General features: G+C 52.9%; 1 protein-coding gene across 1 annotated transcript; it reads right to left on the bottom strand.

Annotated features, from left to right (window-relative positions):
• LOC148596032 (uncharacterized) lies at positions 1-19,869 on the bottom strand. The gene is made up of 15 exons (XM_088534522.1): positions 19,863-19,869; positions 18,775-19,050; positions 18,518-18,737; positions 17,806-17,920; positions 17,386-17,559; positions 17,186-17,292; positions 16,831-16,968; positions 7,954-8,062; positions 5,300-5,472; positions 5,061-5,154; positions 3,785-3,897; positions 3,481-3,622; positions 2,634-2,915; positions 1,850-2,113; positions 1-60 (listed from the first exon to the last, which is right to left on the bottom strand). Exons 1-15 carry the CDS (start codon positions 19,867-19,869, stop codon positions 1-3), a joined length of 2,274 nt encoding a protein of 757 aa, XP_088390648.1.
• Between the last annotated feature and the right edge of the window lie 5,695 nt (positions 19,870-25,564).

The raw sequence follows: 25,564 nt of genomic DNA, 5'->3' as shown, positions 1-25,564 counted from the left end.
TTAGGCCAGATGCAAGTGCTGAATTGCAGTCCTGCTTTTCTCCTCGCTCTCACTCATGTTCTGCAGGATCAAAACACGCTGGGGACCATATGCAAAGGGTTCATGCCCGACTACCAAAGGGCACCACAAGCTGAAGTGACAGACTTTCTCCACTTGCTTTTGCTTTGCAGAGAGAAAAGCAAGTGCCCATCACTGAACAGAAGGTCAGTCTTGCCAAGAAGGCTGCAGGGCACAGACATTTCTTCAGCCCTTTCGCCTTCACAGACTCCACACAAAGCAAATACCCTTCCAGACCCAGGGGCCTTGCAACCTTGCATGGCTAGCAGCAGCTCTCCTCCTCCCTCCTGCCCAGGCCATGGGAAGCCTTGTCCTAAAAGGCAGCAGGAGGCAAACAGAGCAGCCAACTCCAGGCCCCTGTCTAAAAAACCCAGCGGAGCTTTCAACCTCCACTGAGGAAAAGGACACAGGCTGCACGCTGCCAGCAAGCGGCCAGACTCCGACCAGTGGTCCCCCCTTGGCAGCAATCCCGCCGCTCCTATTCTGTAAGAGGGACAAGCAGTGGGAGGAAGAGGGAACAGGTACGTGCGCAGGGCAGGCCAAGTCAGGAAGGGGACGAGAATAAAACAGAGATGTCCCAGGCTACAAGCTTTATTAAATAGAGTATTGGATGAGAACACCTTCACTTGAATGCAGCTGAATGCCATCTACACACCACTCCGCCAAGATCTGGAGGGCACGTTTCCCCAGACTTCCTTTCTCTCGAGATATCCACTCTTGGCAGTCCCCACTCCAGAAAGCCACTTCTGAGGAAGCCGCGCGCGGGAGGGGGAACAAAAGGCCTTCTGTTAGTGCTACAGGAGGAAAAGGGAGGAGGTCCCAAACCTGAGGAACCAACCCCATTAATCCCAGTAGACAGGCACCTCTGCTCACAATGCAGACACATTCAACCCAAGGCACTTGTGCCCATCCGTGCAAATGCAAGGGGATATAACCACACATGGCCAGAGCGCTAGTCCCAAAGCCACAAGCAGCATATTTACACTGTTTACAGCGAGTAATCCGACTTGGGATGCCTGCTTTTTTTTCTCATTACAAACCAAAACTCTCTTTAATTTACTCAGTAGCAAAGGATTCAGGCCAGAACGAGCTGCCTTTCCCTGCAGCAGCCACATTTTAGACAACCCTTTTTCATGGCAGCGCTGCCGACTTACTGTTTAGGCACAGGGGTGCCCGAGGACAGTCATCTGGATCAACCCTCTGAGACCCCACAAGACAATGCCCAAAGCCGAGGAGCTCGGCTTCAGAACACTACAGGCATGGCCACAGCTACAGTCTGCAGGCATCTCCTTTCAATAGGACCCTGCTACGTTGCGGGCACCACAGCACTGAGTCACAATTAGAGCTGCCTGAATCCTTCCCTGGATTAAAAAGCAGTGAAGAGCACAGCTTGCCCTTGCCTCCACTCTGTGCAAAGCAGGGAATGGATCATGGCATTCAGTGAAGAATTATTCGCCCCCTTCTCCAACTCTTGCCACACGGGCCACAAACCTCACCATTCCGTGAGGAACGTGCTCTCCACACACACTGCAAAGGCTGGGGCACACTCGGACCAGAGCTATTGCTGAGCTTGCAGCAGGCTCTGAGCATTGCCTCACAGATTCTCTCAGGGTGATCCAGGGGACTGGGCTCGCCCAATTGTGAGGGTTATCAGTGCTGTTTGCACTAGCAGACTGGGTGTCCTGGAACTAGGCATGAATGCGTGCTCCTTTTCCCCTTAAAAGCTGAACCCTTCTCATTCATACTCTGTGGGCAGCTCATTCAAGCACATCATGCATGTCCAATGCCTTACCTCAGCCATCCGAGCTTCCAGTCGCTCTGCCACACAGGAAGCATTGCCCGCTGCGCTCACCATCAAAGAGTGGCTCCTGTCCAGCTCAGGAGGGTAGGCAGCAGCGGCTTCCGCAAGGCCTCCAATAACTCTGCCTTGCTGCAGGCGTCTGCTGAGAGCCAATTCATTTTCCAAATCCCTGATTTTCTGCTGTAGTTGCCCTACCAGGGAAGCTTCAGCAGCGGCTCTTCTTTGTTCCACCTGCTCCTGGGTGGCTGCCTGTGTCTGAAGCAGATTGTGTGATTTCAGCCTCCGGGGAAGAAGAACTTTCCCCCGACACCCGACGACAGTTTCCACACACCCCCTTGGAAGAGCACAGCCTTACTCAGGCGCCTCCTCACTGCCCTCAAGAATCCACGGCCAAAGCCAGAAGCACCACGTTATACAGCGCTTTCTGTTCACAGATGGAAACCTGCTCTTAGCACAACCTTTTATGTATTTTGGTTTCCAATCAAAGCTCGGACTAAGAAGTCACCTCTCTCTCACCAAGACACTAGCCCCTTCTCTTAATGCAGTTCCCTGATTTTCCAGGGACTAATGTGCGTAAAGATGATGATGCACAAAATGGCTGAGGACAAGCATTCCACAAGCTCATGGCCTTCAACAGACTCCTCCAGATATAAAGAGCCCATGAGCCCACAGCCCTGACCAGCACAAGCAGGAAACACTGAAAAAGGACAGCAGTACAGAAGAGATGAAGGACAAGGCACAAATGGACTGAGCATGCCATTGCCAAGTACGTTACCTGCAGAAAGAGATTGACTTCCCGTAGTTTTTGCCTTAGTTCTCGCTCGGCCTTTTCTTCAATCCCTCTTTTATAGTCTTTGATGTGGCTGAGATCTGGCGCGCTGGTCTCTACATGGCACCTGAGGGCAGCCACCTCTTCTTCCAGCTGCCGCTTCTTCTTCCGCAGCTTTGCCTGGCTCCCATGCATGCAAGTCAGCTCTTCTCGCAAACCTTCGTTTGCTTTCTTGAGCTGCCTCGAGTTTCTCTGCTCTGCAGAGAGCCGGTTGCAAAGTTCATGCACCTGCACACAGCCAAGGGACAGGCAGAGAGGCTTAAGCATACGCAGTCCTTTGCAAACCAGGCAGGCTGGGCGCTGAGACTGTTTGTCACCAGCTCACTCAGTTTTAAAACCAAGTGAAAGCCATGCTCCTCTGCTAAAAGAACCACCTCTTTTAAAGGTGTCTCAGAAGACCACCTCAAGTTTCCCACCCTTCTCAGGTTAACTCCAGCAGTCCCCTAGCCAATAATGGCTAGGAGTTTTGCACCCCTGAGGACAGGTTCCAAAGCACCAGGGTTCTTCTTCAGGGAGCGACTCATACACTCCCAGGAGATCACATATCCACATATCCTCCTTCTCCTTTCCTCAGGAACATACATCATGCGGGGTGTTCTGCATGCAGCGGGGCTGCCAGTGGTCTTCCAGGCTTGCCTCACAGGCAGCACTGCCTGACTTCGTCAACACCGCTCCAGAAAGCAGCTTTCTAAGCCGTGGAGGAAGAAGCCCTATTTGCTCTGGATCAACGTGGCAGATTCTTTCCAAGAACTTTCCAGAACAAACACACAGAAACAAGCAGACCACAGCTCACCTTTGTTCTTAATAGGGCCTCTTCGCTGCCCCCTCCAGAAGGTGCGTCCTTCAGTTTCTCCTGTAAATTCAACTGGGACTCGCTCTCGCGCCTCTCGTAGGTCCTTAGTTTCTTCAGAGCTTTCTCCAGAAGCCTCTTGGACCTGCACAGCCATTTAGGGAGTGACTTAGAAAAGCCATAGGGAAAAAAAAAAAAAAGCAAGCATTCCCCTTGAAGTTGCTCACAAACCATTGTCTCAGCGTCAATTAAAGCAACCTTGACTCCCAGCTTAACCGATAAAATGCTAAATGCTAAAAAGCCATACCTGCTGCATTCTTTCTGCAGTTCCATGCTTTTCTTCACTGCTTCCTCCAGCTGGGCTTCTGCTGCTTGTTTCTTCTCTGCCTCCTCCTTCTCTGCCTTTTCTTCACTCTCACACTTTCCACACAGGAAGGAGAAAGGGCATACACAGCTCAGTAACGCCATGCATAAGCACCAGCTGCACAGGGTGTTCCTCACAAAGAACTTGCAGGATGTCTCTCTATGCTAGCCTAGGGGCAGCCACAATTGCCCTGCCCTGCACCCCTCAAAACTGAAGGCCACCTGCTACGAGGGGCTCTGGGGAGAAAGGTGCAAAAGAGCCTGAGAAACAGCTTCCTCTGTCCCCCTGGCACCAGCAGGTGGTACTTAGCTATCCACATCAGTGGACAGCAGAGCTTAACTTAAAGCTTCAGGGGAATCAGCCGCAATCAGTAGGCAGCAGAAATCATCGACTGGAAGAGGGAAGTCAAGCAACTCTTGATGTACCTGCTGATATTTGTCTTCTTTCAAAGGCACGTGCCTTGTCCGTAAGGCAGAGAGCAGATCTTCCAGGCTCTTATGAACCTATGGAACAAAAAAGCCACACTGATGCTTTCCGGACTCATGCTCGCACCTCATTCAAGGGGTATTAGCAAAGGGAAATGCCACCAACATTTCTCCATCTCACTACTCCTTTACAATCTACCCCCAGTTTGAGCCCTGGAGCAGTTCTCCTTCATTAAGGACTTGTCTCCTAACTCGGCCCAAGCACACAACACTGCCTAGGCCTGTGACATTGCTTTAGCAGCTGCACCTTGGCCTTCGGCAGTTTTCGGAGTTACTTTATGGAATGACACCTTCGAGCCAAGTAATCCACAGTCAGTAAACAGGAAAGGCGTCAGAGCTTTGGCAATGAAGTCTCCCTTGTCACAGCCTGAGGATGCCGCTTTGGGCTTTGCTTGGCACCAAAGCGATTCCACGAGCTAACTCGCTCTTAGGACAGCAACAAGCGCTACTGCCTGAGGGCTTAAGCACCAGCACTGCTAAAAAGCAGCAGACGCTCAAAGCAGCACATGAGTGTCAAAGCCTCTCCTCGCACAGTGCTAAGGCTGCACAGTAGCCAGGGAAACTCTCAACACCAGAAGGCCTTGGAAAGGGACAAACTAGAGCTGATCCCCTGTGGACTGTCGGAAATGATGTTCCCCTGGGCTCCCCAGGAAAATCTCTTCCCACAAAGTCCCCACATACACACACAGCTAGGCTCAGGAGCTCAGGAAGAAGAAAGCTTAGGAGTAGCCTACAGTGGCAGAGCTGTGCAGTTCTTCCTGCAGGGCTTCAATTCGAGCCATGTGTTGGTCACTTCTGCCTTCCAGCCTCACGTTTTCAAGCTCAAGCCTTGAAAGGAAACACAGGGAGACAGCACTGTGAAGTAACGGCCCTCCAAATTCTGGATGGGCTTGCTGCGATGCAGCCAGCTCTTCCTCTTGCTTTTACACCATCCCGGAAGGCAAAGCCTTGCTTCACCGTGCCACTTCCTTACCGCCCCACTCGTTCTTCCAGGTGCTTTAGGCTAACTCTTTCCAAGGAGGCTTCCACAAGGTCTTGCAGTTGCTTCGAAGAAGACATTGCTTCCCTCTGCTTTTCTGACAGGGCCGCCTGCAACTCCTCAACGCAACGCGCAGTCTGAAGACGCTGCTCTTCCGACTCCTGCAACTGTCAAACCAGCCCCCACGGTACTCAGCTGCGTTTGCATACAGACAAGTCAAGTGCTTTGACTCCCAACTCATCTCTCCCAAATCCTCTTGTTTTGCTCTCTTTCCTACTAGCCTCTTTCTTCCATCCCCATCTTGTCTTCCTACAAGCAGTCCCCAAAACCGCCCCAACACCAATCCTCTTCCTTCTGGGACTTGTGACGCTCCTGGCGTCCGGGCGGTCACTCCTCCGTGGGAAGCATTAGTTGCAAAGTCCACCCATGGCCAAATGGGGAGGCTGCAATTCCAACACTGTGCAGGCACCTCTACCTTATTCTTACACAAATGGTGCAGAGACAGTCCCTAAACAGAGCAAGTGGCCCAAAACTTCAGAGCAGAATGCAGGTTCCTTCCTTCTTGGGAAGGAAAAGGGCAGAGAATGCAAAAAGGCCCCAAGCCAAGAAGCCAGGATCTCCACCGTTTCTCCGGGAGTGGACACCCTCCTTTGCCTAAACAAAGGCAAGAACACCCGTACGTGCCACAGATTGGTCAGGGCCTTTCCAAGGAACTACACTCCCCTTTGTCCAAGGGAGGACACAGGAAGCGCACAGCAAAGACCCTGCCAACCTTAGGCACTGGGGCTATTACACCAGGCAAGTCAGTCACTTTGAGGCCCTTCGATCTCCTGTGTGGACATGAGGCCCAGTGCAGGCTCAGCCTGCGCGACCATTCAGAGCACCTGCCTGAGATGCTGCTTCACGTGGACAATGCAGACCCCCATCTAGCAAGGAGGGATGCTGCTTTCTGCAGCTTTCACACTGCAGCACCCTGCCCGGTGGAGGAGGAAGAGCAGGTCATTTGGTCCAAACTTCCACTGCCTTCACGGGTTACGACAGGCTGTAGTGACTGACTTGCTCACGTGCCCCTGGCACCTCTTCTCAGAATACTGCCCTCTGCTTGTTCATCATTTGCAGGGGAAAAACAACCTTGTCAGGCTCATTAAAGTAGTTACTCTTTTTGCCTACCTTGCCTTTAAGCCTGTCCAACTCTTTTAGCAACTGCCCTTTCTCTTCCTCCAGGTCCTTGCAAACACGGGCGGCAGCTTCCAGAGAGGCTTCTGACATCAGCTGCTTTCTACGAGCCTCAGCAAGCTCCTGCTCCAGCTGTCTGGCCGTGGCCTGTGGACATAGTTACATGCACAGGAAGAAAAGGCTTGGACCACAGATTCCACTTTCCCTTCTTTGCTCTTACATTACAGAGCTGCTTCAGGCTTCAGAGGGAACCTAAACATAACGTATTTTGGCCACACCAGTGCGCCTCTGCACAGCTCAGGCCTGCTCTCTGTCCGCTGGGAACAGTTAAGCTTTGCCATCTCTTCTTTTAGCCCGTGGCTTCCTATGAGTTAAAAATGGCCAAGTACTGTTCTTCTTGGAACAGCACATAAACACAGACTGCAGGCACCCACGTGCATCTATGTTTAAGAAAATGCCAGCACTCTGCTCAGATGCACGTGGTGTTATTTGACTGCACACACGACTGTGATCCACAAAGCCAGGGCTTCATATCAGATCCTGTGAAAATGAAAGGTTAGGAGTAGCTTACAGAGGCAGAGCTGTGCAGCTTGTGCAGCTCTTTCTGAAGAGCTTCGAATTTAGCTGTCTGTTGTTGAGCTCTGCCTTCCAGCCTCCCATTCTCAAGTTCGAGCCTTCAAAGGAAACATAGGTCTCAGTATGGGAACCCAACAGAGCACAGATACCCACTCCAAACTGTGGATTAACAACATCTCAAGCAAAAACCTCCCTCCAAATCCCATATTTGCTAGCTGCCAAGCAGCAAGCTAACCCTTTACACCCTTGCCTTTACACCATCCCACAAAGCACAGCCTGGCTTCACTGTGGCAACTCCTTACCTTTCCACTTTTTCTTCCAGCAGTTTTAGGCTCTCCATTTCCAAGCGGGCCTTCTCACATTCTTGCAGTTGCTGAGAAAGAGCCAATGCTTCCCTTTGCTTTTCTGACAGGGCTCTCTTCAAATCCTGAACACTTTGCTCAGATTGGAGAAGTTGCTCTTCCAACTCCTGCAACTGTCAAACCAGGACCCACGCTACTCAGCTTCCTCTTCATACAGTCAAGCCACCTGCTTGCACTCGCAGGTCACCTCTGAAAAGCCCTGTTGCTTTGTCCTCTTTCATACTGGCCTCTCCCATCCCCATCTTGGTTTCCTAGGAGCAGCCTTAAGAACTACCACCATATCAGCGCCCACTGGCAAGGGAAAACAGCAGGTTCTGCAGGTCCCAAACTACAGGACCCCACACACCACAGGAAGCGGCGCAGGTCATTAGGTTCAAGCTTTCACCGACCTCACAGGTTACAACAGGGTTTATGGACTGACTTGCTCACGTCCCCCTGGCACCTGTTCTCAGAATAGTGCCCTGTGCTTTTTCCTTGGTTACAGGGGAAAACCGGGTTGTCAGGGTCCTCGGGGTAGTCACAGCCTTTGCCTACCTTGCCTTTAACCCTGTCCAACTCCTTTTGCAACTGCATTTTCTCTTCTTGCAGCTCCCGGCGAGCACGTGTGGCAGCTTCCAGCGAGGCTTGGGACAGCGCCTGCTTTCTGCGGGCATCGGCAAGCTCCTGCTCCAGCTCTCTGACCCTGCCCTGATGAAATAATTACATGCATTGCAAGAAAAGCCGTGCACCATGCACTGTGCGTTTGCTTTTTCCTGCTACATTATACAACTGTCCCTAGAAGTAGCTCCCCAAATGACTACTATGACACTCTGCAGAGCAGCACAGTGCATACTTGGGCACCGTGTCCATTTGTAGGCAGATACTTGGACTGATTTGCCAAGCAGTCATTCTCTCGCTTGGATCATCTTTTGCCAAGCCTCAGAGGAAGAAATAGGACCGCATCAGGAGAGGGGGAAGAAAAAGCTCAGGACTGTGAGCAAAATCAGCTTCCTGAGCAACTGCAGCCCCCTTAGAGCCCTCCACACACACAGAGATTAACAAACACCTGCACAATACTGATGCTCTTCACTTTCCATACCAACTTATGGAGAATTGAGCCTTTCTCATCAGAAGACCAAAGAACCCTCTTTGGCCTTTGCTTGGCACTCTGTCCACAGTCTCTTGTCAGCTCTTCTCCTTCCCTTCCTTTGCCTCTCTCCACTCAGCTACAGTCAGCTTGATCCCGCTCCTCCCCTCAGGCCTCCTTAGCAGCAGTTTTCCTCAGCATACTCTCCCCTCCTTCCCCAATCACTTCACTTCCCTGCCTCTCCTCTTCTCAGCTCTTGCACACTGGGTGCTTCCTGCTTTTGAAACACTCCTTTGTGTCACCAGTGCAACAGATGGACATCAAATAAAATGACTCGCCCGCTGTGACACCAAAAGGATTAGGTGGAAGAAATGAAAAGAAAAATCCTGAATAGTTTTAAACCACAGTTTAGACTGGGCTATCATCCTCTGATCTCTGCTCGCATTGCAGCCTTTCCTCCTCTTTGCCAAAACCCTCCAAAATTGCAAGAGAAACACCACAAAGCAGACCAAACCCTGCACGGTGCATTCCCACGCATGCAGCGTATACCTGGGGCCTTCAGAAAAGTACAATTATTTCAAGAACTGACAAATCTTTACTTGTTCTTTATACTCCTTTACAAAAAAGAGAGGTCTCTTGTCCTCTTTTTCTACTTTGTCAGTCTCATATGGAAAGGCTCCTTCTCTTAAGTCAGGACATTTGGCACGAGATCCCTTGTCTCTCCCCTCCTTCAGGTAGGCTTGCTTTTCAGGGTCAGCGCTGAGTTTCTTGACAAGATCATTAATACTCTCCTGGGCAGCCCTCACTACTTCCTCTGCGATGACCTGCCTTGTTCTGCACATCTTCTACTTGTGCAACAAATAAAAAGAGCTGAGCAAAAGGAGCTGAGCTGAGCCAATCTTTCCTTCATAGATTCTTGTCTTATCATACATTGATTTGCTTACTTCAGCTTGCACAGGCCCTCAAGCAGAACCAAAAGCATTTGCCTCACATGGGGCCTCACTTCATTCTTTTGGTGTCATTACAATTATCTTGGCTCAACAACGCTTCTCAATGCCTCATGATGTTCAAGTTCCTGAAGAGCGGAGCCCAAGTGTGAGCAGAATGAATCAATTTCTGCCCCTCATCTATCTTTGCTTTCCCTTGGCTGCTCCAGGTTGGGGGACAGTACTGACCACTCTGTCCTTCACGTTCAGCTGTGCATTGCATTGCAGAACAGTTTCTCTTAAAGCTCCCTCGTTTACTTTCAGCTCTGTTTCAAGATCTTCATTCAAACTTTCCTTGTCCCCTAAATATTTCACTCCTTCCCGCTGGCTCCTGGGTCTTACTTGCTCAACCTTTAGGCTTAGTACAGAAATGCCTTCTTGCACTCATTGATTTTCTACTACAGATCCTGCTCTCTCTCATCACTTGCAAATATTTCTGTGATATGCAGAGAAGACTCCCAAATTGTTAGCAACCATTGCCTGAGCCATTCCCTTCAGGGAGAAAGACAGAACCATGCGGAGTATGAAGAGGCAGCAATGAACACGGGCAAGAGGAGCTTCCCCTTCCATGGGACACTCAAAGGCCGCGCCATCGTAAACCAAACTAAAAACAGCCCTAACTAGAAACAACTCCAGGGACACGGCACGGCACAGAGCACCCTCGCTCGCTAGAGAAGGCACCAAAATCCCTGGCTTCACGCAGCCCGCAGATGAAAGCGCCTTCCCCAGCCGCTCTCAATCACTGAACCTGGGACACCTATAAATTCCAAGGGAGCATCGCACACAGTTCTGCAAATGATACCACAGGGACTCCTCTTCAGCACTTCACAGAAAACAGCACGCACCAGCGTGCCAAAGCAAAGTCATTCTGCAGAGCCTAAGCAGTTTCTCCTCACTGAGAGCGGCACACATTCCAAGCAGCACAGCAGTGCCAAAGCCTCCCCTCAGACAGGCTTAAGGAAGATGCAGCACAGGACCCCGTGAAAACGCCCAAGACCAGAAAGCCTCGGAAGGAACCAGCAGCAGATCGCCTGCACACTGCCACAAACGCTCTCCCCTGGGCTCCCCAGGAAAATCTCTTCTCGAGCTGGCCCCACATACACACACAAGTAGGCTCAGGAGCTCGTGAAAAGGAAAGGGCAGGAGTGGCTTACAGAGGCAGAGCTGTGCAGCTCCTTCTGAAGAGCTTCCATCTTCGCAGTCTGTTGTCGCGCTGTCACCTCCAGCCCCGTTTTTTCAAGCTCCAGCCTTCAAAGGAAACATAGGGCTCAGTATGGGAACCCAAAGAGCATACACACCCACTCCACACTGTGGACTAACAACATCTCAAGCTAAAGCCTCCCTCCAAGGCCCATATTCCGTTGCTGTGATGCAGCAAGGTAATCCTGTTGCCTTTACACCAGCCCACAAAGCAAAGCCTTGTTTCACTCTGGCACTTCCTCACCGTCCAGTTTTTTCCCTCAAGAGCCTTATGGTGAATAGCAGGGAGGCACGGTCTTGTTCTTGCTGGGAAGCGGCCACTGCTTCGCTTTGCTTCTCTGCCAGGGCTCTCTTCAACTCCTCAACACTCCGCTCAGCCTGAAGACGCCGCTCTTCCGATTCCTGCAACTGTCAAACCAGGACCCATGGTACTCAGCTTCATCGTCAGCATCATACACACAAGTTGACTGCTTTGACTCCCAACTCAAATCTCCTGAACCCTTTTGCTTCACCCTCTTTCCTGCTGGCCTCTCCTGTCCCCATCCCGATTTCCTGCAAGCAGCCGGCTCCGACCGACAAGGGAAAAGAGCGCTTTCTGCACGTCTCAAACTACAGTGCCTGCACAGCACAGCACACGAAGAAGAGCATGTCGTTCTGCTCAAGGCTCCACTGCCCTCATGGGTTACGGCAGCATAGAATTAATGACTTGATCACATCCCACTTGTACCTGTGCTCAGAATGCTGCCTTGTCCTTCTCATCATTTACGGGGGAAAAGCAGCGCTGTTACCATCATTACAGTTGTTATGGCATTTGCCTACCTTGCCTTTAACCCTGGCCAACTCCTTCTGCAGCTGCCCTTGCTCTTCCTCCATGTCCTGGTGACAACGTGGGGCAGCTGCCAGCAAGGTTTCTGGCAGCGACTGCTTTTTGGGAGCATCAGCAAGCTCCTCACCCAGCTCTCCAATACTATCCTAATGAAATAGTCACACACAGAGGAAGAAAAAGCTTGGAGCACGCACCATGCACTTCTAGTAGGGCACTTGCTATGAGAGCTCACAGAGACATTCCCAGACCCTGCTTCCTCACAAGCCTCGTGGAGCAGCTTGCACACAGATAAGCTGCTCTAGTTCGCAGGAACAAACGTATGGCAGGAGTAGCCAAAGAAGGAGCAGAGCCTCCTCAGTGCTGGGCCCACACCCAGAGCAACCTCCTAAGAGGATCCCCCCACAGGAAAACTACTCTGCCCCCATGGAAAGCACCTCAGAATCCCAAGGAGAATCGTTGTCCTCCTCCAGCTCTGCTCCTACTGCCGATGGAACATCTGCAAGGGAAATAAGGAAGGACACACCATGAGTGCTTCTCTCACTCTGCTGCTCTCCTCCATTCGCATCGCAAAGGAGGGACCCTCAAAGCACTACACAAAATATCCTCGCACGTGCAGCAAGTCACCAAGAAACAGTGCTCCTTGCACTCCAGCACTACCACACAATGTCTCCCTCGGCTGACATTCCCTCTGCCCTGGCATTTGCTGGCAAGGGCAGAGTCGGGGCTGTCCCGTCTCACAGTCACGTCACCGTTTCCATGCATTGGCGCTCACAGCCACCAAACAAGACGTGGGCTTCAATGGGGGCTTTAACTCACCTCGCACACAAGCTGTGGCTCCTGCAGCATCTGTATCCTGAGGACCATCAGCGGCCTCCTCTCCATCCCTTGCAGGAGCTTCATCCTGAAAGAGGCCAGCCAAAAGACTTGCAAAGAACAGAAAGAAGCACTCCCTACGCAGGCAACTGACACCTTGCAAGCTACTTCTCTGTACCCACACAGGGAAAATGTTATGACTTCCTTTCTTTGAGGCTTGCAACTCCTCCCTTGAGAAGATGTTTGAGTAGACAGCAGTACCCAATGACACGGATGTGCTGTTCTGCTTCTGAAGAGACCCTTACAAGTGCAGCCTGTGCACAGCCTCAGCTGCCTTCACCCGCATTCCCATATGCAGGAGCACGCACACCCTTTCCCTCCTCCTTTGTACCAATGAAAACCAACAGTTGCCTGCTTTTCAGAAACCTTAGTCCAATTCCTGCTCTTTCCCCCCTTGCACTTTTTGACCCAAAAAAAGGGCTCCAAGACAAAACCCACATTATTGCTGTCGGCCTTCTTAGTTGGCTGCAGGATTCCATACACTGTCCTTTTAATGGATACTTTGGCAAAGAAGCAGCAATCGCAGCAAGCACTTGCAGAGCCAGAATCTGGACCTTTCAGTATTGCACTATGAATCCCATGCAAGGGCCACTTGCTATGAGAGCTCAGACATTCCCAGACCCTGCTTCCTCACAAGCCTTGTGGAGCAGCTTGCACACAGATAAGCTGCTCTAGTTTGCAGGAACAAACATATGGCAGGAGTAGCCAAAGAAGGAGCAGAGCCTCCTCAGTGCTGGGCCCACACCCAGAGCAACCTCCTAAGAGGATCCCCCCCACAGGAAAACCACTGTGCCCCCCATGGAAAGCACCTCAGCATCCCAAGGAGAATCCTTGTCCTCCTCCAGCTCTGCTCCTGCTGCCGATGGAACATCTGCAAGGGAAATAAGGAAGAACACACCATGAGTGCTTCTCTCACTCTGCTGCTCTCCTCCATCACGCAACACCCACAGCCAAGGGACAGATAATGCTTCTACTAGAGTGTTTTAAAAAAAGAAAATAAATCAGCGTCACTCAAGAGCATCCTCACTCTCAGCCACACCACTGTGTTCTCACCCCTTCCCCTGCCTTCTTTGCAGCACAAGCTGCCCAAGCCCAGCATGACAGTTCACACAGCTACAACCAACACCCAACAGAGGGGCAGCGAGCATCCAAACACGGCTCTGCAATGCCCGAGGCCTGGAGGACGGAGCCTTGCGGGCAGCTGCTCTCCCAAACTCGCGCTCCAGCATCTGGCACCCACAGTCCGTTCGCATCGCAAGGGAGGGACCCTCAAAGCACTACACAAAATATCCTCGCATGCGCAGTGAGTCACCAAGAAACAGTGCTCCTTGCACTCCAGCACTACCACACAACATCTCCCTCAGCTGACGTTCCCTCTGCCCTGGCATTTGCTGGCAAGGGCAGAATTAGGGGCTTTCCCATCTCACCAGCAGGTCATCACTGGCATTCACTGACTCAGCACAAGGAGCAAACAAGCACAGGGGCGCAACGCTTCTGAACTCACCTCTAACATCAGGGAGGGCTGCTGCAGCATTTGCTACTTGAGGACCACCCGCTGTTTCCTCCCCATCCCGTGCAGGTGATTCCTCCTGAAAGAGGCCAGCCAAAAGAGTTGGAAGAAACAGAAAGAAGAACCCGCTGCACAGGAAAGGACACCTGGCAACGTACTTCTCTTCTCTGTACTTGGACAGGGGAAAATGTTCTGACTTTTCTTTTACAAGGCCTGCACTCCTCCCTTAGGAGGATGTTTCAGCGCACAGCAGTACCCAGTGTCACAGACACGCTGTTCCTCTGAAATAGAGGCCCTCAGAAGTGCAGCCTGGACACGGTCTGAGCCTACGTTCACCTACATTCAGGTATGCAGGAGCACACACACCCTTTCCCCCGCTCCTCTGCAACAACAAAAACCAACAGAGAGCACCTCAGAATCCAAGAGGGGGTCTCCATCTTCCTCCTGCTCCGCTCCCGCTGCCAAGGAAACATCTGCAAGGGAAATAAGGAATGGCACACCATGAGTGCTTCTTTCACTCTGCTGCTCTCCTCCATCAGGCAAGCCCCAACGAGCAAACACACAGCGGGATCCATGTTTACTAACTCACCTTTCTCACCAGCCACTGATCCTGCAGCATCTTTATCCTGAGGACCACCGGCACCTCCCTCTCCATCCTTTTCGGGTGATGCTTCCTAACAGAGGTCAGGAAAAAAAAAAAAAAAGAAAGAGTTGCAAAGAACAGAAAGAAGCATCTTCTGCACCGGTCACCCATGCTTTGCTAAATACTTCATATCCCTGGCTAACTACACAGGAGACTTCTCTCTTGTCTGCTGCAAGGAAGGCCTGCAGGTTTCCCACAGGAATGCCTTTGGGCAGACAGCAATACCCAGCATCACAGACATGCTGCTCTGCCCCTCACAAGCACGGCCTAGACACACTCTGACCCCAGCTTCAACAACACGGCGACACACACGAGCACGCTCCCCGTCTCCCCCTTCTTTACACCCAGGACAAGCAACAGCTGCCTGCTCCTCCCACAGCCTTAGTCGAGCCTCCTTCCCTTTCCTCACGGGCACTCTTCAAACCACTAGCACATCTCACTGTGCTGCAGTAGCTCTTCGCAGACGGCATCTGCGACACTCTCTCAAAGATCACTGACAAGAGGGCGACCAGGGGAAGAAGGAAATCTTGCCTGCATCTCCAGCACTGCAGGGTGCCTTCCAGCATCATCCTCGGAATCCTCAGAATCACTGCACAGTCCCAGTGCCAAACATCTCTTCTGCAGGAGAAACAGCAAAAATAAAAAGAGACCATCAGAGGGGAAACGGGCAGTGGGAAATCAGTCACACGCGAGCCTGGAATGCCATTCGCATGTGCCAGGAGAAAAAAACACCCGCTACAGGAGCTCCCTGCTGAGGACCCTTGAGGAACCTCACAAGGAGGACAGGAGAGCCAGGGGATGAAGCATCTCAGCACGCTTTGAACAATAAATGCCTTTCTCCCGTATCAGTCAGAATTCTATCACCCCTTTGTTCCTGGAAACTGAGCGCAAGGTCTGCAGGACAAAGGAACAGGTAATCTAGGAGCTCATCAGCTTTTATTCTCTAGAAATCTCACGCACATCAACACTATGCGGTCATTTCTCTTGTCACCTAGTGCTCTTCTGCCCCCGACCACCAAGCTGCTGCACGCCCTGTCACAGCTACCAGGCTTGGAGGAAATAGCTCACAGCAGGAGAAGGGGGGCCAGGCAGGAGACAGCCTTGCAGGAGAAAAGCCACCGCACTGCAAACGCCCTTTCGCTCAAATCCACACAGCTCAGCCCTCCAAACCACTCACTCATTCCAGAGAAATTCTGCCTCTTGGGCCACTTCACCTTGGCAGCTAAACGGCGTCTTTCTAATTCGGAGGCAGGAATAGAGTTCTCCTCACTCTCCTCATCATCAATGTCTTGAATGCTTGAAAAGTGAAGACAAAAAGGACCGTGTCTCTCTCCAGGCTCTCCTCTTCTGAGGCACGGGAAAGGATTGGCGGAAAGCCGTTGTTCAAGCCTCACCTTACAAAGCATTCGCGGGAAAGCTCCTCTCCCACTGCGAAAATATTAATTGACACGATTAATTCTTAGCATGTCAGACCTTCAGAAGTCAACACTGCCCACAAGCAACTAACACAGGCACTTCTACAGGCCACACTGCAGGGGAACAGTCACGCAAGACAGCAGGAACAAAGCAGGCCACAACCCCGGACATCTCGCACCCTGCTGAATTCTAACCCCCTCCCCTCAAAGGACATTAGCAAAGAAAATCAACACTGCCCTTACATTTCCTCTAAGCTTCCTCAACAAAATACTAGCATGGGACAAATACGCTTGGGGAGCAGACAGTTAGCAAACGCTGCGGGGCGCTGACGGGATAGGAAGCTAATGAAGTGCTCAGCTACTCCCACCACACACACATGCACACGCGCACGCCACACGCAGAGCCCCATCAGTTCCTCCGCGCTCAAGGATCCTACCTCCGCTGGCCGCAGCACAGGCACTCGATGCAAAGGCAGCAGCTCCTGCTTCGGGAGGCGAGCTGAGTACTGCCAGGCCTACTGGGCCGCCTGCACGCGCTCTCTGCGCGCACTCTGCCAGCTCTTCACTAACACTACGGACAGGAAGAAAGGAAGGACTGGCACCAAAACCAACGGCATCCTTGTACACGGCTCTTCTAGGACACACCGAGCCATTGCTTCTCCATGCTACGCCTACTCAGAGCCAACTGGCAAGGTGACACACGGTGGCTAGTTACACATATGTGAGCACACCTGTCCCAATTCACACTCGACACAATAGGTACCACATCATGCCCTTTTGCCCTGCTTCTACAGACGTCTCCACACATCAGTAAACCTTAACAAGTGCGCCCATAAGCCAACACGGACATTCACACACCTTAACAACTCTAACGGTCACCTCAAGCACTTACCGAGCATGTCGAAAAGTCCTAGCATACTCCTCCGCCGTCCACCCAGCAACATCTTTCTGGGAAAGATCAGCACCGTGGCGAAGAAGAATTTCTAGGATGCTCCTGTCCCCAGTCGAAGCAGCCCGCATTAAAGGGGTCCTAGAACACCCGAAAGAGGAGAGGAAAGCTAGGAGCCAACACAGACATTTCACTCGCATGCTTTTCAGCCCTATTTGCTCCCACAACAATTGCTTCCCCCTTTCCCACAGCCAGAGCTGTGGGAAAAGCAAAGCAAAGCAAAGGCAGCTACATGGAAGCACAGGACAACTGGGAAAGCAGGGGGCCTCCGGACACGCTCTTTGGACAAGCCCTTCACCTGGCAGACTGGTCTCGAGCGTGCACATTAGCTCCTTTTTGAAGCAGGAACTCCACCATCTCGCCGTGACGACTGGACACAGCAAGGGCAAGGGGCGTGCAGCCCATCTGCAAGCATAAACCGCCCCCAGTCAGAACCAAACAGGCAAGGGAAGCCACTCTCTCCTTCCAAGAGCAGCCTCACCCACGTTCTACGCTTACCTTATCCTGAGCCTCAAGAAGGGCATTGTGCTCCAGTAGCTGCCCTGCTAGAGAGGTGTTACAACCAAGGGCAGCCAGGTGAAGGGCAGTGTTGCCGGTAACATCAGCAACATTAGGCCTGGCACCATGCGCCAGCAGAATGGCCACGCATTCTTCTTGCTGGCACTGCACTGCCTGCAAGCAACACAGCAAAGAAAAGGAAGCCTTTCCAGCAACTACGTTTCCATCCCTCAGTGCTCCCACAGCCGGCCAACCTCAGAAAACAACCCCGGCTTTCCCAGAGGAGACAACGCGGGCCCATTCTGCGCCAATCACAACACAGTCTACACCTGTCCCCACGTCACGCATCACCCCAGAGACGCAGCGCTCGGGGTGGAACTTGGAAGCCCTCCCTCAACAGTTCTCCCGTGCTCCACGTACCTTCAGCAGTGGAGATCTCTTGTAGCTGTCCCGCGCATCGAGCTTGCACTTCTTCTCTACTAAATAGGACACGATCTCCGAGTGCCCATTAGCGCAAGCCAGATGCAGGGGTGTCCTACAAAGGCAACACATTCCATTAACAAGCACACACACGCCGAGCTGCACCCACCGCTCCTGCCTCTGTCCCGGGCCTAGGGCCACCGCTGTCCGGAGCCACAAAGCCAGCTTACAAAGAGTCGCTCCTTCCTGCACCAACGGCAGCAGCCACCCCCACCCCACGCAGTTCCCGCTTCCCGCAGCTCTGCACCTGCTTCCCTGCAAAGGGGCTCCCGCGCCCAGGCACACGAGTCTGGCCACGCAGCCCCACGCTGCCGGGCGCAAGCGGCTGCCCTCCATCCCTCTGCCCACGCGACCGCCCGCTGCCTCCAACAGCACCACCCACGCTGCCCGGCAAGGACCACCAAGGCTTGGCTTGGCCACCTCCAGCCTCCGCCAAGGGACCCTCCAGCGTGCGCCAGCACCGCTTGCGTGCCAACAGAGTGCCGCGCGCCGGGGACACGGGCTTTCCAAGAGCAGCACAGCGGCCTTGGGCGGTGCTGGTGGGGCAGGGCCTGCCACCCGGCCTTCCCCCCCCGGCGCACACGCGCCCTCCACGCCTGGGCAGGCCCTCGCTAAGAGCCGGCAAAGCCCCGGCCGGCGCCGCCCCCCTCACCGCTTCGCCTTGTCGCGCCCGTCGAGGCCGCGTCTCGGCAGCCGCCGCAGCGCAGCCAGGTCTCCGCGGGCGGCCGCGCGGTGCGGCTCGCTCAGCTCCTCCTCGCGAAGCTCGTAGCGAGCGCCCACGCAGGCCAGGGAAGCGCCGCCGGGCGGCGCCGCCCTCTGCCCCCTGCCGAAGAGCGCCAGGAACCTCTTCATGCTGCGGCGCGGACGCGGACACGGCCAGAGAGACGGCCCCGCCTCGGGCGGGGCAGAGGAGCCGAGCCCCGAGCAGGGGCCGCGGCCGGGACAGCTGCGGCGGGGCTGAGCCCCGGCGGGCTGCGGGAGCGGGGGTCGCGGGCTCGGAGCCCCCGCGCCGGGAGCAGAGGCGCGCTCCGAGGGCCGGGACGCAGCGAGGCTCCCAGCGAGGCACGCGCCGACCGTCGCTCCGGCAGTGGCGGCCGCAGCTCTGAGGCCGCGCGGCGACGGCGCCAGGCGCAACAGCCGCGGCGAGGGCGTCACAGGGCGGCGGGGTGACGCCGCGGGGTGACGCTGCCACGCGCCACAGAGGGCTCCTAGACGTGGGGCTGCAGCGCACGGAGGAGGGGCTGCAGCTCCCCAAGAAAGAGCACCGTCGCTGTTAGTGTGGTTGTCGTGCAACTTTCTTTCTCTTTTTCAGTGGTGCCCTGTGATTGTAAATCTGCTACTTGTTGCAGATTTGCCAACGCTGCCAGTTACTATCATTAGTAGAAAGTCATGTTTCGTTTCACAAAAATCCCCATTTACGGGTTGACGGTATTTGCTCAACTGAACTGAGCAGAAAAGCAGAACCATGCAAAAAAAATATAATTCCCAGCCACACTCATTGTATAGATTGCCATTACATGTTTGAAGTGCATGAGTAGGGTGGAGCTGTTAGTTTGTATATTGATATGTGCCCTTCATGAAGAGTCTGGATTTTACTACTTGTAGAATCGAGGCAGGAAGAAATTCACCAGAAGGGCCCAGGTGCTCTTATGCTACTGAGCAGCAGCAGAATACTTCCATAAGATGATTAAATGAAGATTTTTTCCCTCCACTTCTGCATGTGTGCTGTATGCCTTAGCGGGAGGAAAAATAGCAAAGCTTGTATTTGATCAAAGGAGCGTGCAGTTGGCTGTGGATTACAGTGCTATTTGTGCTCCATATATACCAATAACACGCTCAAAACAGACTCTGTTACTGATGTCACTATCCCTGATAAGGAAGGTCACCTCTCTTTTTGCAGTGAGGTTGCAAGTCTTTAATGGCACCTGCTCCTGTCCAACACTGCCTTACAAGCCATATATATAGCTGATACTGTGTGGTTAGCCGTTAAGTATTACCTGCCATAGTGATACAGACAGAAACCGGGATCTGTGCAATGGAACTCGAAGCCTGTACCTCAAGTTCCTAAATGAGGACTCCAGCGTGAGCAGCCTCGTTCCCCCTCAGTGGAAGAGGGGGCTTCTCTGGTGTGGGGGATAGAGATCTTTCTCTTGGGGATGTAACTGAAGTGGCCACCAGATAAGCACTGACTTCTCACTTACTTGGAAACCATCCTTGAATTGCAACGTACATTACTGTTCCAAATGAATGGGATTCTTCTAATCGGGACTTTTTTTTTTGTAGCTTGTCAACGCACACATTGTAACTTGCACACATTGCTGGGACATCCTGCGTACCGCATTCTTTAACTCCTAATTAGCTCTTTAACTTTGAAGGGCAGCTAGCAGTGTGAGTGTACTGTTCACACAGTCATTGAGCATTCCCAGATTTTTGGAGCCAAACCCTGACAGATGTCCAAATATCTGGCGCGGGAGATCAGGTAAAGCCATGGTCTCCACTCGGCAGAGAGCTTCCACCAGGAAGACTGTGGCGACCCAGACGGAACCGCCACAGAAACATGCAGCGGTCCAGGTTTCTGGCTGCGGGGAATGTCTGAGCCTCTCCACGTTACCAGGGAGTGGCGAAAACACCGTCTGCCTTAGGTGTGAGCAGGTGGATGACCTGCTCGGCCTGGTGGCGGAGCTAAAGGAGGAGGTAGAACGGCTGAGGGCCATCAGGGAATGCGAAAGAGAAATAGACTGGTGGAGCTGCATCCTGCAGTCTTCCCAGGAAAGCCACCCTGAGAACCCCCCGGTTCCGTCAGAAAATCCAGTGCCCTCTTGCCCTAGGGCAGAGGGGGCAGAATTAACAGTATCCAGGGACAATCAACAATGGAAACGGGTCCCCACTCGAGGTGGCAGAAGATCCCCTCCACAGCCCACCTCACCTCCACCTGTAACCACATTCAACAGGTACGAGGCCCTGGAACTTGTGGATCAGATAGAGGAGGCCTTGAACCAAGGCCCATCTAGGGGGCTCTCTCCAGAGAGGCAGTCTGGTCCATGCTGCAAGGCTGCTCCCCCTAAAGAGAAAAGGAGCACCCGGAAGAAGCGGCGGGTGATCGTCGTGGGTGACTCCACGCTACAGGGCACGGAGGCACCGATATGTAGACCGGACCCCTCATCCAGAGAGGTCTGCTGCTTGCCAGGGGCCAAAATAAAGGATGTTACAGAAAGGCTCCCAAGGATTGTTCAGGAGTCAGACTATTATCCTCTAGTATTGTTTCATGTGGGCGCTAATGATGCCATGGGGAAAATGAGGGATATCAAGCAGGACTTCAGAGCCCTAGGGATGGCCATCAAAGGTACGGGTGCCCAGGTAGTGTTCTCCTCTATTCTGTCAATGAGGGGAATGGATTCAAGGAGGAGAAGGTGGATATAGCATCTTAACAACTGGCTGCGCCGCTGGGCTTGGCAACAGGGTTTTGGCTTCTATGACCATGGGACTCTGTTTGATGACCACCAGCTAGTGGGGAATGATGGGACCCATCTCAGCAAGAGGGGCACACGTCTCTTTGCCAAAAGGCTGGCCAACCTGGTTAGGAGGGCTTTAAACTAGGCAAGAAGGGGGAAGGGGAGTGTCACACAGACATGGCAAGCAGTACCGCGCAGCCTAGGTCAGATGGCGTCCAGTGGGAGTATGCTAGTGGGGAAGTGAGGATAGGAAATGATCACGGAGGGTCCTCTTTCACCCCTCCTGGGAAACCTGTGGCCTCTGTTGCTTCCCTGAAAAGCCTGTACACCAATGCGCGAAGCAAGGGGAATAAGCAGGATGAACTGGAGATGTGTGTGCGGTCCCAGCGTCATGATCTTACTGGTATCACAGAGACGTGGTGGGATAGCTCGCACGACTGGAGCGCTGCCATGGAAGGCTATGTGCTCTTTAGGAAGGACAGGCTGGGAAGGCGAGGTGGTGGAGTTGCTCTTTATGTGAGAGAGCAACTGGAATGCATGGAGCTCAACCTGGGAGTGGAGGATGAGCGAGTTGAGAGTTTGTGGGTAAGGATTAGAGGGCAGGCTAATGTGGGAGACACTGTGGTGGGTGTCTGCTACAGGCCACCTGACCAAGACGAGGAGGTTGATGAGGCCTTCTGTAGGCAGCTGGATATTGCCTCACGGTCACAGGCCCTGGTTCTCATGGGGGACTTCAACTACCCCGACATCAACTGGAAGGACAACACAGCCAGGCACAAGCAGTCCTGGAGGTTCCTGCAGCGCGTCGACGATAACTTTTTGACACAGGTTGTGGAGGAGTCGACGAGGAGAGGTGGGCTACTGGACCTCGTGCTATCAAATAGGGAGGGCCTAGCAGGAGATGTTAAGGTGGGGGGTAGCCTCGGCTGCAGTGACCATGAGTTGGTGGAGTTCAGGATTCAATGAGGAGGAGGCAGGGCTGTAAGCAGCCTTGCAATCATGGACTTCAGGAGGGCCAACTTTAGCCTCTTCAGAGACCTCCTCTGTAGAATGCCATAGGCTAGAGCTCTAGCAGGCAGGGGGGCCCAAGAGAGCTGGTTAGTTTTCAAGCGGCATTTCCTCCACGCCCAGCAACAGTGCATCCCTGTGTGTAGGAAGGCAGGCAGAGGGGGCAGGAGACCTGTGTGGAGGAGCAGGGAGCTTGTGGCAATGCTCAAGCAGAAGGCAGCGGTATACAGAATGTGGAAAAAAGGACAGGTCCCCTGGGAGAAATACAGGAACGTAGTCAGGGAATGCAGAGATGCGACGAGGAAAGCTAAGGCACGGTTGGAACGCAATCTGGCAAGGGACGTTAAAAATAACAAGAAAAATTTCTTTAAATACATTAACAGCAAAAGGAAAATCAGGGAAAACGTGGGTCCGCTGGCAGACGGGATGGGCACCCTGGTTACAAATAACACAGAAAAAGCAGAGTTGCTGAATGCCTTCTTTGCTTCGGTGTTTACCAAGGGCAGCCCATTAGAGCCCCAGGCCCTAGGGACAAGAGAAGAAGCTGGTGGAGAGGAAGACCTACCCTGGGTAGAGGAAGATTGGGTCAGAGAGCACCTAAGGAACCTCGATACCCACAAATCCATGGGTCCTGATGGGATGCACCTCAGAGTGCTGCGTGAGCTGGCAGAGGTCATATCTAAGCCGCTCTCCATCATCTTTGAAAGATCCTGGAGAACAGGGGAGGTGCCGGAAGACTGGAAGGCCAATGTCACGCCAGTCTTCAAAAAAGGCAGGAAGGAGGACCCAGGCAACTACAGGCCAGTGAGCCTCACCTCCATCCCCAGAAAAGTGATGGAACGGCTCATACCGGCCGTTGTCTCCAGGCACATGGAGGACAAGAAGGTGCTCAAGAGTAGTCAGCATGGATTCACCAAGGGGAAATCTTGCTTGACTAACCTGATAGCCTTCTATGATGAAATGACCGGCTGGATAGACGAGGAGAGAGCGGTGGATGTCGTCTATCTCGACTTCACCAAGGCTTTTGACACCGTCCCTCACAATATCCTCCTGGGCAAGCTCCAGAAGTGTGGGATAGATGAGTGGACAGTGAGGTGGATTAGGAACTGGCTGGATGGCAGGGCCCAGAGAGTGGTGATCAGTGGTGCAGAGTCTAGTTGGAGACCTGTAGCTAGCAGGGTCCCCCAGGGGACCAGTCCTTGGTCCAGTCCTGTTCAATTTATTCATCAATGACCTGGATGAAGGCACAGAGTGCTCCCTCAGCAAGTTTGCTGATGACACGAAACTGGGAGGAGTAGCCGATACCCCAGAGGGCTGCGCTGCCATCCAGAGGGACCTGGACAGACTGGACAACTGGGCAGTGAAAAACCTCATGAAATTCAACAAGGCCAAGTGCAAGGTTCTGCACCTGGGGAGGAATAACCCTAGACACCAGTATAGGCTGGGGACCAACCTTCTGGCGAGCAGCTCTGCGGAGAAAGACCTGGGTGTCATGGTGGATGACAAGTTGACCATGAGGCCGCAGTGTGCCCTCGTGGCCAAGAAGGCCAATGGGATCCTGGGGTGCATTAAGAAGAGCGTCTCCAGCAGATCGAGGGAGGTGATCCTGCCCCTCTACTCAGCCCTGGTGAGGCCGCATCTGGAGTATTGTGTCCAGTTCTGGGCTCCACAGTACAAGAGGGATGTAGAGCTGCTGGAGAGAGTCCAGCGCAGGGCCACAAGGATGATCAGGGGCCTGGAACATCTGCCCTACGAGGAGAGGCTGAGGGAGCTGGGCCTGTTCAGCCTGGAGAAGAGAAGGCTGAGAGGGGATCTAATCAGTGTCTATAACTACCTTAAGGGAGGGAGTGCAGAGGATGGTGCTGGTCTCTTTTCAGTGGTGGCCACTGATAGGACTAGAGGTAATGGCCGCAAACTGAAGCACCAAAAGTTCCACAGGAACTTAAGGAAAAATTTCTTAACAGTGAGGTGGACAGAGCACTGGAACAGGCTGCCCAGAGAGGTTGTGGAGTCTCCTTCTCTGGAGATCTTCAAAACCCGCTTGGATGCAGTCCTGTGCCACATGCTCTAGGTGACCCTGCGTATGCAGGGGGGTTGGACTAGATGATCTCTAGAGGTCCCTTCCAACCCTAAGCATTCCATGATTCTATGATCTGTTGAATTACAGGAAGCAACCAGGAGGCTGTCATCTCCACATTGTTCCTGGTCTTAGCTTAAGGCTACAGGTGTCTCCTAAATGCCAGTCATCTCCCATCAAGATTTGCTGCGTCCTCACGGTGGATGTGCCATCAAGCACTGCAAGTCCAGAGCGCTAATCACAAAGCGCTGCCCAGAAGCCTTCTGCTGGAGAGCAGTAGAACACTCTAGCAAAGAAGTCAGGAGGCAGAAAGCTTTAAATGTATTATATACACCTAGGCTGCTGCTGTGGATAGTGCTTGTACTGCGTGCTTGCTCCAGCTACATTTCAAAGGCACATGAAGAGGAGGATGGAGCAGGCTTGTGTGGTGGGGATCTCTTGTGGAGAGAGCCGTGAATGTTCCCTGGGAAGTGCTCTGAAGGTTTCCGCTGCTAAATGCATCTTCCACAGCCCTCGCATACAGATGGCCAGCTTTCTTCTTAAAGTTCAAACTAGCTTATTTTTATGAAGACTGAGACGTTTTGGAGCTATTTACGTACACCAGGTGTTTAAAATCAAAACAGCACCAAGCAAAACAAAGCCAACACCAAGTTATCATATATAGATTAATAAATAAACATATGAGTGATATACATACGTACATGTGCACAGGTGATGTCCTCTGGTATTGCATAGTCCTTAAATGGCCTGGTAAGCAGCCAACATGCTTGCTTTCATAACACATTAGCACAGACGTTACTACATCTTCTTCTGCCTTTGAACATCCTTGGGAGTTTGTGGTACTGTTGTCACTCAGCAAACCTCTCCTTATCAAGTGCATTAAGACCAGCCACCCTTAGATCAGGTAAACTGAGATTCTTGCAAAGGCCTTTGTGATCTTACAGCAGGGTTTTGCTTCTCACTTTGGGAATCCCTGCCGACTACCCCCACACACTTTCTTGTTCCTTCTCATCTTTGGAAAGGCCTTCTGGGAGGCTGTGCTCCATCAGCTTGCCAGGCCTCGAGCTGCTGCCGACCCGTTTGCGACTCCATGATCGTCCTTCTTGCCCGCTTCTAGGCAAGGGGGACAGCTGCTGTTGGCCAGGCCTCAGGAGCCTCCCGC

The sequence above is a fragment of the Tinamus guttatus genome, unplaced genomic scaffold (assembly GCF_059628265.1).
Source record: "Tinamus guttatus ecotype Peru unplaced genomic scaffold, ASM5962826v1 Tinamus_guttatus_pri_ptg000035l, whole genome shotgun sequence".
Classification (NCBI taxonomy): domain Eukaryota; kingdom Metazoa; phylum Chordata; class Aves; order Tinamiformes; family Tinamidae; genus Tinamus; species Tinamus guttatus.
This window is presented reverse-complemented; position numbering and strand designations above follow the sequence as displayed.

Excerpts from the sequence above, each read along its gene's own strand:
- LOC148596032 (XM_088534522.1), bottom strand. Across the intron at positions 18,738-18,774 it reads CCTGCTCGGGGCTCGGCTCC|GTCCGCGTCCGCGCCGCAGC; the intron begins TCTGCCCCGCCC and ends CTCTCTGGCCGT. Across the intron at positions 2,916-3,480 it reads AGGCCCTATTAAGAACAAAG|GTGCATGAACTTTGCAACCG; the intron begins GTGAGCTGTGGT and ends GGCTGTGTGCAG.